This window comes from Miscanthus floridulus, chromosome 2 (genome assembly GCF_019320115.1).
Source record: "Miscanthus floridulus cultivar M001 chromosome 2, ASM1932011v1, whole genome shotgun sequence".
Lineage (NCBI taxonomy): Eukaryota > Viridiplantae > Streptophyta > Magnoliopsida > Poales > Poaceae > Miscanthus > Miscanthus floridulus.
Window position 1 is genome coordinate 119,641,403 of NC_089581.1, and position 10,950 is coordinate 119,652,352.

The 10,950-nt window shown below is 43.0% G+C and overlaps 2 protein-coding genes across 3 annotated transcripts; both read left to right on the forward strand.

Moving 5' to 3' along the window:
- The first annotated feature begins 551 nt into the window (after positions 1-551).
- Positions 552-4,194, forward strand: LOC136539491 (uncharacterized). 2 transcript variants are annotated; one of them, XM_066531456.1, is made up of 5 exons: positions 552-855; positions 979-1,051; positions 1,926-2,079; positions 2,450-2,491; positions 3,150-4,194. In XM_066531456.1, exons 1-5 carry the CDS (start codon positions 749-751, stop codon positions 4,025-4,027), a joined length of 1,254 nt encoding a protein of 417 aa, XP_066387553.1. In that variant the 5' UTR covers positions 552-748; the 3' UTR covers positions 4,028-4,194. The 2 variants fall into 2 exon arrangements, with proteins under 2 accessions (XP_066387553.1, XP_066387554.1); XM_066531457.1 differs by lacking the exons at positions 552-855; positions 979-1,051 and adding an exon at positions 1,140-1,584.
- Positions 4,195-6,187: 1,993 nt separating this feature from the next.
- Positions 6,188-10,499, forward strand: LOC136528581 (plant UBX domain-containing protein 10-like). The gene is made up of 4 exons (XM_066521547.1): positions 6,188-7,172; positions 8,818-8,988; positions 9,293-9,496; positions 10,009-10,499. Exons 1-4 carry the CDS (start codon positions 6,348-6,350, stop codon positions 10,237-10,239), a joined length of 1,431 nt encoding a protein of 476 aa, XP_066377644.1. The 5' UTR covers positions 6,188-6,347; the 3' UTR covers positions 10,240-10,499.
- The last annotated feature ends 451 nt before the right edge of the window (positions 10,500-10,950 follow it).

Genomic DNA, 10,950 nt, shown 5'->3' on the forward strand with positions numbered 1-10,950 from the left:
GACACGCTCCAAACACGCGGACGGCACGCGAGACCGAGGTCCTGTGAGGTGTGACACAGTACGTCCAGCCGCATGGATTGCGCAAGTGTCATGAAACAAATGCATTCTCCCTCCATCGTCACAGCAATTCTTACTTTCCAAGAGTCAACAATTTTTAGTTTGATCCAATCTAATTATAAAACACAATTTTATAGTAAACATATACTTAGAGACAAAAATATTAATAAATACTTTCTATAAAGTTAACTTAATTTAAAAAGACCGGTTCAGATATAGAATTCATTCATGCTAAACCATCCAAATTCTACCAAAGTTTTAGGTCCGAGGATGGAGAGAGATGCTTCTGTTGCTCTAAGCAAGACTCGCCAAGCAAGCAAACACGCAGATTTAGGCATGCATGCTCCCTCAATAGTACGGGCCAGTTATTAGGTCTAATATAACTTTCCTAATAATATCAATTTTTAGCCCAGCAACAACAGTAGCCCACTGGACCGGTTCAGAATTTACCGCCTGCTTTCGATTGAGTGAATCAGCCCATCAAGTTCCAGTCCCGAATGCAAATCCTTATGCTTGGGCCATCACCACCAATAGGCCCGGCGAAGTGCAACCTTCGCCGACCATCGAGAAGCCTCTCCGCGCCCGCCGCACGCCGGAGGTCGGAGGAAAGCAACTCCCACCAAAGCCAACACCGCCGGCGCCGAGAGAGAGAGAACGGGAATCGCACGAGCAGGAACCTCGTGTGCCGGCGATGGAGAGGGACGTCGTGGTCTCCGACCCCGAGGCCGCCGGGTCCTCGTCCACCCCCGCCTCCTCGTCGTACTCCTCCTTCGCCGAGACCAGGGTCATCTGCCGCGTGTAAGGCTTGGCTCCCCCATACAGCCTCTCCTTTCCTGCTGGCGCAAAGCATCGGGGCCCCGGCGGAACTTGGTACTTGCCTGCTCGTGCTAATGCGTCCTTCTGTGTGTCGCTTGCTTGCAGGTGTCAGAAGCAGTTCGCGCAGTACACTTGCCCCCGCTGCAACGCCCGGTACTGCTCGCTCTCGTGCTACAAGGTGCGGCCGCCTCTCGTTTCGTGTGTGTGATCTCGTTGCGCGTCGTCCTGTCTTAGGGCTTGTAGAATACCGTTTGGGGATTTCACTGGTTTCATTCCCGGGCTGCCTTCTGCCGATGCCCACAAGGTGTATGTCGAATTGCTGCACCGACTTTCGAAGCTTTTCGACAAGAAATCCTCTGATTCCTGCTCAAAATGTGCAACTATCCATAATATAAACTACAACTTCCTTATGAATCATACGAACCACACGCCAGCTGTTCACTTTGGCCTGTATATTTGGTGATCTACATGGAAGTTCATTTTGTTTCCTGTGCTGGGTTTAAACAATATGCATTTAGATTAAATGAGCAATCCAAAAAAGTTAAATTAAGTTTATATGTCATAGTTTCCAATTTCCATGTTACCCCTTTAGTGAATCTGTCCTATGGTTTAATAGTTGGGGTTCTTTTGTGACCTAATCCAGCATAATTTGGATCAGCTAACATCTCAAGTGACAACAAGCTGTAAGAATTCGTCGAATCTAGAATCTAGGTAATGTGATTTTTTGTACCTATATGCTGTAGTTCATCTCTAGTTGCTGGTCTGAATGGATCAGTATGTCTGTTTGAGACTTTCAATCAGTTTTTGAAAGAAACTACTTATTTATTCACGCACGAAAAACAAGCTTCTGGCTTATACAACTGCTTGTGTGGTGTTATAACGTCTTATTCAAAACTGAGAGATTGAAGCTGTCAAGTTTGTGTGCCTTCTTTTCTATGCACACAGATGCAAAGGAATATTGGTGTTTGCAATGATTGCAGATAATTTTGCACTGCATTGCATTTTTTTTCTTGATATTGCTTCAAATAATTTTCTCAATTCTTGTTTCATAGGGTCATAGTGTTCAATGCACTGAATCCTTCATGCATGAGAATGTTATGGATGAGCTTAAGCAGATGCAACCTGAGGATGAAACAAAGAAAAAGATGCTAGATATCCTCAAGCGTCTCCACTTGGAAGAAGAGATGGAGTCAGATAGTGAAGATGGTATGTTTTGTGTGCTATGTTCCTATGCCATTGATCTATCTTACTCCTTTAATAATAGCACTAGACATAATCGCATTATTATGATCACTGTTAATGAGGACAAAACTACAGAGAGCTCCATGCGCAGTATGCTACAAACACAGTTTGGCTGTTTGGTACATTAAGTTTTCCTGTTTATAGCTAGTTATTGAGTTATGGTGGCTTGTCTGTTCTGAAATTATTTCCTTTCTGTAATCATATGTCATCTTGTAGACCTTTCTGTAATTATGGATAAATCATATTTCATCTTGTAGATTGTTGGTCGTACATATTGCTATAGTAAATTACTGAAGATTTTATTTTTTGACATGTTAGCCTTTTTGTCCTGCAGAGTCAATGTTATCAGAGGAGCTTATTCAAAAAGTTATGTCTGGTACGTTATGTTTACTTTCATGCCATTCTAAATGTGACAGTGCAGTAGCTTTTCCTAGTACTATAATAGGTTCTTTAGTGTTTATGAAATTCTGTGTGCTCTTTAAACAATCTTATCTTGCTCTTAGCAATCACAATTCCTTAAGTGGACTTTAGTTGGGAAGGGCTTTCACAGTTGAATTTCCTGATTAACGCTTCGTGTGAGAATTATGTTTATTACTCCCTTTTGGTTAACCTGTCTTTCTGTGGCCTGACCACCTAGCAATTGATTAGACTATCAAATGCTGGTGATCGGTGGCAACTCCAAGTATTTTGTTCTGATATTTCCTTCTGTCCAATTGTTTTCATGATTTAACCTGGCCCTGTGGCCTGACCTTCTAGCAATTACTTAGGTTGTCAAATGCTGGTGATGGGTGGCAACTCCAATTATTTTGTTCTGATATTTCTTTTTGTTCAATTGTTTCATGATTTATGTTTTTAGATGAGCAATGCAGTAAATCAGCATCTATATTTGTTCATTTTACTTATTCTGGGTGCTATTTATGTCTTTATCATTTTAGACTACAAGTTCGTTAGAATCAATAAATATTGGTATGCATATTGAGTTTTTTATTGGTATCTCATCGGGCACATATTGCTCTGTTCTTTCTACCGTACAGGGGAAGAGATAAGGCTTGAAGACCTCTCTGATTATGAAATCAAACGATTTCGTCAAGCTCTGGCCTCAGGTGAGCTCAGTAAGATGATTGAACCGTGGACACCTTGGTGGAAAAAACCGTCAGCCAGATCGATTTCCCTTGGCCCGGATGGAAGTCAGCTTATCAGACAAGTAAACACAGAAGACACTGCTATATCATATCCAGATCCAAAGACTGACCAAGAGGCTAGCATCAACGAAATCCCTGAAGGGCCAGAATCTCCTCTCCCGTCACTGAAACAGTTAACAAGGACAGATCCATCTCCTTTGCTTGCTGTCCACTTGGTTGACATCCTGTACAGTTACTGCTTCACACTTCGGCTCTACAACGGTGATTGGCACTCGGATCCTTTGGGCTCTTCCACTGTCGCCCTGTCAATGTCGAAAGTCATGGGCCAGGATGCTAAACCTGAGACTGTACCTGAAGCACTCACGGCCTGCATCGAGGAGACATGCTCACCAGCTTACAGGCATACCGGTGGTTTCAGGTTTGCTATTGGACTCGTGGATGATATCATCACCATTCTCTCCTTGGGACAGAATGCGCTTATTTGTGCACTATGCGACTTCCATCGACTCGTTGAAGTTGGCAAGAGCATGCTGAAGGCGGAGAAAGTGGGCAAGACGGAGAGGGCACAGAGCTCCTCAAAGCTTCGTAGCGCAGCTAGGAAGCTATTCTTCATGACTTGTTGGGTCCATGAGCAGCCAAATGAGGCGTGGCCATCTTTAGCTCGCATCGTCCAGGTGCAGAAAGCATCCCTGGAGGAGTTGGACACTGGGAATTGGAAGGCGGATAGGAAGTGCAAACGACAGTCCACGGTTCTTATCGAGGAGCTGTAGGCATATGGATGTACTACTGGATTGCGAGGCTCTGCACCCTTCGTCCCTTCTGTATCTCTCAGACTGAATCCAACTAGAGGAAACTTGTAATGCAGTTTGTTGTTTTCGTGTACACACACTAATGTTGTTGAAAATTGTATACGAGCTTGAAATCCTGTTTGAAGTGATCTTGCTTTACTTGGTCATGATGCTTGTTAAGATGCGGGCTCATCTTTAGTCCCTGCGTTGGAGATGATGGGCGTACCCAGTGCAGAGAGCTCCCACTCTGTGCGGGGTCTGGAGAAGGGTGTTAGTGGCAAGCCTTACCCTCGCCTGTGCAATTCGAGGAGACCGCGACTTAAACCCGGGACCTTCCGGTCACAGGCGGTAAGACTCTATCGTTTGCACCAAGCCCGCCCTTCGCGTCGGAGACGATGCAGTCCAGAAATTCTTATGATTGCAAGATTCTGCAAGTATTTCCCGTGAGTGTGTCTCTGTCTTGTCAATCATCGTGAAACCGAAAGGTGTGGCTTTAGCCTTTTGCGCCGTCCTCTATTTCTATTTTGTAACACCCGTGGCCACCCGACGGCGATCGCCGGAGACGTGAGAGACAAGTTGGATCTCGCCGACGAGGAAGGAGCATAGGACGGCTCTGTCTTCCGTTTACTTGATAGCAAAATATTCTTAATTGCCTTACAGGCCACAGGTACGAGAATATAAGGCCTAAGGCCAACTGGTTCGTGGGACCCAACTGTCATACTCTATTACAATAGCAAATGAATAGCTAGACTCAAACAATAGCTGAAAGATGCCTTGCGCCGAGTATGCCATCACCCATGAGTCTTGCCATATTTGTAGGGCTAGCTTTTCTGCTTTACTACTACGTTCCAAAATTAGTGACGTTTTTAACTTTTTGATATCGTATTTAACCATTCATCTTATTTAACTTTTTTTTTGCAAATTATAAATAAATAATTTTTTGTTAAAGTATCTCTAATTATAAAATAAGTCATAACAAAATAGATAATATTTATATAAAAATTTTAAATAATACGAACAGTTAAATAAGATGTCACTTATTTTAAAACGAATCAAGTACGATAGGAGTGACATCCAGAAGAGCGTCGGACCTACCCCTACCCCTAGGAGCGCGCGCGCCAGCGCCGCAACCCCTACCAGCGCACGCGCGCTGGGTAGGAGGATCGCACGGCCGCAGGCAGCAGACACGGCGGCACGCAGCGACAAGTCGTGACACTTACGATAGAAGTCGTGAAACAAGAGGCAACAAAACGTTGCAGTACTAGCGAAGATTTGGTCCAAAACAGAGTGTTATTTGAACAAATCGTTTCTTATTCTTTGAGATTCTGATCCTGGTTCTCAGAATTTCGCTCATTTTTTCTTGCCAAACAGTCTCGTAAAATAAAAGTACTCGTAGAAACCGGAGACTTTTTCCTGTGTGCCATTATAAAAGTTCGCAATTTTCTGTGTGCCCCTGAAAAAATTCAGCGGTCTTCAGTGTCACTACTCTAACTTTTTCGTGTCCTCCATGCCACTTCCGTCAGTTTAGGCTCTAACGCCGTCAAACTGTAGGTGTGAAAAGACGAAAATACCCTTTAGTTATTAATTTTTTTTAGAATCTTAACGACTTCAAATGAAAAAACTCAAAACTAGAAAGTTGTAGATCTCGTCGAGATCTATAATTTTCATATAAATTTTATTTTTATTTAATTCCGTAAAAAAATAATATGATTTTTCTAAGATATATTAATCATATCAAATCATATTTTTTTACGGAATTAAATAAAAATAATTTTTATATGAAAATTATAGATTTCGATGAGATCTATAACTTTCTAGTTTTGAGTTTTTTTCATTTGAAGTCGTTAAGATGCTCTAAAAAAAATTAATAACATATTTGAACTTGAGAGCATTTTCGTCTTTTCACACCTGTAGTTCGACGGCGTTAGAGCCTAAACTGACGGAAGTGGTATAGAGGACACAAAAAAGTTAAAGTAGTGGTGCTAAAGACCGCTGAATTTTTGTAAGGACACAGATAATTACGATCTTATAACGACAGACAGATTAAAAGTCTCTAGAAACTGACGCGTAGAGTAAAGCTGTGGCAGTTAAGTACGGCACGCCGTTTCCATCTCGTTGGCTGGCGCCTGGCGGTGACGGCGAGAGGGAGAATAGAAGACGTCAGCACTGTCCCGTCGCCCTCCCGGCTCGCAAGTCGCAACCAACCGCATCTCTCTCGGCTTCTGGCCCCCTTCCTAGTTCCTAATCACCACCGCCACCACCGTCCCAAATCCGCAAACCCTAGCCCTCGTCGCCGGCGGCCATGGCCGAGACCGTCGACGACAAGCTCAGCTACTTCCAGGCCGTCACCGGCATCTCCGACACGGACCTCTGCACGGAGATCCTCGCCGCGCACAACTGGGACCTGCAGCTCGCGGTGTCCTCCATCACCGCCAACCCCTCCTCGCCCTCCGCCTCGGCCTCCACCTCCTCACGCGCCGACCCGGCCCCTTCCGCCCCGCTGGCGGCTGATGCGGAGTTCGTCGCGCCCCCGCCGCCGATGCCGATGCCGATGCCGCTGCCGCCCCAGCAGCAGCAGCAGCAGCAGCCGGGGATCGCGTGGAGGCTGGTGACGCTCCCCTTCTACGTGGTCTCGGGCGGGGTCGGCCTCGTCGCCGGCACCTTCCGCCTTGGCGCCTGGGTCGCCGGGGGCGTGCTGTCCCGCTCCCTCTCCCTCCTCGGCCTCGTGGGGCAGGCCGGCAGCGGCGACCGCCTGCTAGAGTTGCCGCCGTCAGCTGCCGAGGCGGCCGACTTCGTCGCTGAGTTCGAGCGCGAGTTCGGCGCTGGCCGCGGCCCGCGCTTCGTGGCCCAAGGGTTCGCTGATGCGCTGCAGCGAGCGCAGCGGGAGTTCAAGCTTCTGTTCGTGTACCTCCACTCCCCTGATCACCCGGATACCCCTGCCTTCTGCAGTGGCTGCCTCTGCTCTGAGCCCGTCGCGGCCTTTATAGATGAGAACTTCGTTGCGTGGGGTGGTAGCATCAGAAGGACTGAAGGGTTCAAGATGAGCAACAGCCTGAATGCGTCCAGGTTCCCGTTTTGTGCTGTGGTCATGGCTTCTACAAACCAGAGAATCGTGCTATTGCAGCAGGTATGATGTTGTAATGACTCTTGTTAGGTCTGGAAATAAGTTTAAACATTCATCTACGTTGGATTTAGCTGTTGCATTTGGTAGATTTCTGATTTTGGGTAATTTTCGTTACCACATTAATTGCAGTGAAGGTGTTTATGTGAAACCAATAGATCCTGTGGACTTAGATCAGCAATGCTTATTATTAATATCTTCAAGTTGTTTGGTAGTTTAGACTTTAGAACCTTTAATTGCTGAAGTTAGTCTATTGTTATCCTTATGGAGTTGGTGCTGGTTATAATAAGAAAGGAGAGTGCTATTGCCTCCAGCAAGATAGTGCAAATGTTAGATTCTTTTGTAATTGTTTATGTTAACCTAGCTAAATTAGGTATTTGGAGTGTCTGCGGTTTATTTTCTTCTTGAGTTAAAATGTAAATTTCCTATCTGAGATGGTAGCTGTAATAACTTTCATGCTGCCCCTCTGTAAGAGAATACTTTATTCTGTCCCTTTAGTTAGGCATGCATGCATATCATGAAATGGTATTCACAAGATTTTGATCTGCTTGTCACTTTTGGATATGTTCATACTATGTAATGGTAATTGAAACCAAACTTCAGAGTTTGAGATCGGATGAATATAGTTTGCACTTCTATCGCTTAACCAGTTAGCATGAGGTTTCGGTGAGAATTTTAGTAGGTGTTGTTTTCATGTTCAATTTCCAATCACTTGAAACAATTGATAGGATCCTTGAGAGTAAATTTGTGGGAGTTGCACCTACCAATTCCATATCCTGAAACCTTGGATCTATTACACAATTCCAGCATATTGTAAGATCACTAGATGCAATCAGATGATTGTTCTCTAATTATATTGGAATTTTTTGTTATAATAATCTAATGAATTTTGGCTATGACTGCTCTAGAGTCATGATCTGAAAGCTAATGTGGTGATTTTTTTTGTTAGAAGAATTTGACCAAACTGCTGCAATTGTGGCTTCTTACTAGTATTTGATTGTGTGTCTGGTTATAATTATTGGCTATATTTTCTCTAGAAGTCTGTTTATGTATGTATATAAAAAATTTGGTTCATGTCATCTGCTTGGTCCAACTGTCCGAGTAGCTATAGCTGAATACATTGCAACCTTTTGGTAAATAAGTGATTAGTGTCATTGTTCGCACAGTCAACAATCCTGTAATATAGGCACCCGAATTCTGATGATGCAACTTTGCTTCATTCTGAATTTCTGATGGATGGTGCTACAGCTTGTTTGCATTGGTATGATTTTTGTTAGCATGACTTGTATATCTGTTTATATAACAAAATCCTGTTTGATATTCTTATGTATCCCTTTCCTCCATTCTCACTGGAGCTCACATCATTTTATTCAAAAGATTGATCTTATGTTGTGGTTGAGTGAAATAAAGCATCTAGAGAACGCTACTCATTAATGGATCCAACGCCTTTTATGTTTTTTGGTATTGCTATTGTTTATTTAGAAATATATATGACTGTATGGTATATGTTTGGCCTATAAAGCTGTTGGATGCGCTTCTTTTACCATATAGAGTTGATCAGTATTGTGGTATATCGTATGTTTGGCTTGTAAAACTGTAAGAATTTTTATTTATCAGTATTGCTAATAACTTATATATTCATGTGCCAAAGGTTGAAGGGCCCAAATCACCTGAAGAGATGATAACAATTCTTCAACGTGTTGTTGAAGAATGCGCTACATCACTCGTTGCTGCCAGGATTGAAGCTGAAGAGAGACTAAACAACCAACGTTTGCGTGAGGAACAAGATGCTGCTTACCGAGCTGCACTTGAAACTGACCAGGTATCTTAAGCTATATGGGCAGTGTGCTTTAATAGTAGAAAAGTACACATGTTTTATTTAAAATGAATGTATGGTGAGGATGTTCATGATGGGCTGGAGGGTGGTTATGTGGACAGCTCTTTGTGACTGATGACATTTCAAATTTGTATAGTTATTAAGGAAATTGTATCTTCAAGTATTATGTTTGTGCATATTATATTATCGCATAATGCATCAACAGAGTTTAGAAACATGCATCCTGATTTTGTGCTATTATTGGTGGTGATAACACTATCTAATCGCCACTTTTTATTGGAATTACCAGGCCAGGGAACGTGAAAGGATAGAGGAACTGGAAAGACATGAAAGAGAGGCTGCAGAGGCTGAGAGAAAGCGCAAGGAAGAGGAGGAAGCTTTAGCAAGGGTAGCCCAAGAAGCAGCTGAAAAGGAAGCTGCTCTTGCAAGGAGGAGGCAAGAGAAGGCCATTTCTCTTGGAGCTGAACCTGAGAAAGGACCAAGTGTTACTTGGGTATGTCTAACCCTCTATGCCCGTGTCTTTTAAAGTACCTCTTTCCAATTCTTACTGCAAGATGACAATAACATGCTTCATGTCGTGCTGCTCTTGAAGTATGTCTATTTGAGTGCATCAAATATCACTGTTGTACCTGCAAATTTCTGTTTCATGTACAATATGTTATACAGTAATTGCAATTAATCCCTTGTTACTATCTCAGAATTAATTGTTAGTTTTGGCTACATAGTGCCTGTGTTTGATGTCTGCATATGCCCTCTGCATTCTCTAGAACAGTACTCCCTCCGTTCCAAATAATATGACGTTTTAGCTTTTCTAGATACATTGCTTTTAGTATGTATCTAGACAGTGTGTATCGAAGTCCACAGAAAAAATTATGGATCTACAAATGCAAAAACGTCTTATAATTTGGCATGGAGGGAGTAGTTAGCATGTTACACTATTAGTAGTGTATTCACGTATGCAAATTCTTGTGAAACTAACTGGTAGACGTTCTGATGATGTTGCAGGTTCTCATAAGATTCCGAACTGGAGAGCGCAAAGAGCGGAGATTCCACAGTTCTACAACCGTCACTTCCCTCTATGACTACGTCGATTCTTTAGATTGCTTGAAAGCAGAGAAGTACAGCCTAGTTTCGAATTTCCCACGCGTCACATATGGTCCAGAGAAGCACTCCCTGACACTGGAGGAAGCAGGCTTGCATCCCCAGGCGAGTCTGTTTATCGAGATAGAACAATGATGCTGTAAGTTGAGAAAACCGAAACTCGAAACCCTTTTCGAATTTGTTCAGCAACAGTTAAGGATTTCCAGATGTATTACACCACAGTTGCATCCTTCCTCTGTACTTGTTCATGAAATAAAACTCGCCTTCACCAAGATCAGTTGACTGCAGGCAGGTCTTGTAATTTGTTAAGAATTTGTGACTACGTTTCTCAGCCCTTGCGGTGCTTCAGGGAGGTAGGCAAAACTGAAAGGCTTGTTCCTTGGGTCGTGAAATATGTTGTGGATTCGGAAACTTCAGAGTTAACGCAGCTTCTCTGATTCTCTCTATCAGAGCTGGGTTGTTGTAGCAAACAGTCAGGCCTGTCGGTATCATTTGCACTAAGGCTGGGCGTTCGGTTCTCTTGGTTATTGATGAAATTTGGTTCCTGGAAAATAGAAACCGATTGGTTTCAAAAAATTTTAGGAACCGAGCATTTCGGTTCTCGATTATTTCGGTTCGGTTTCGGTTCTAATCGAACTAATCGAATTTGTTCAGAAGATCTCAGGACAACAATAAATATAACTGTTGTAAGGCAAATTTATGCAACACTATGTTCATTTTTCATAATAATAATGTATAAAAAAACAATAGCAATACATTACACACAAATATATAGCAGTTCAAATATAAAACACTATACATAAACCAAACATAATCTTACAAATACAAGTAAGTGAAGTATAATTC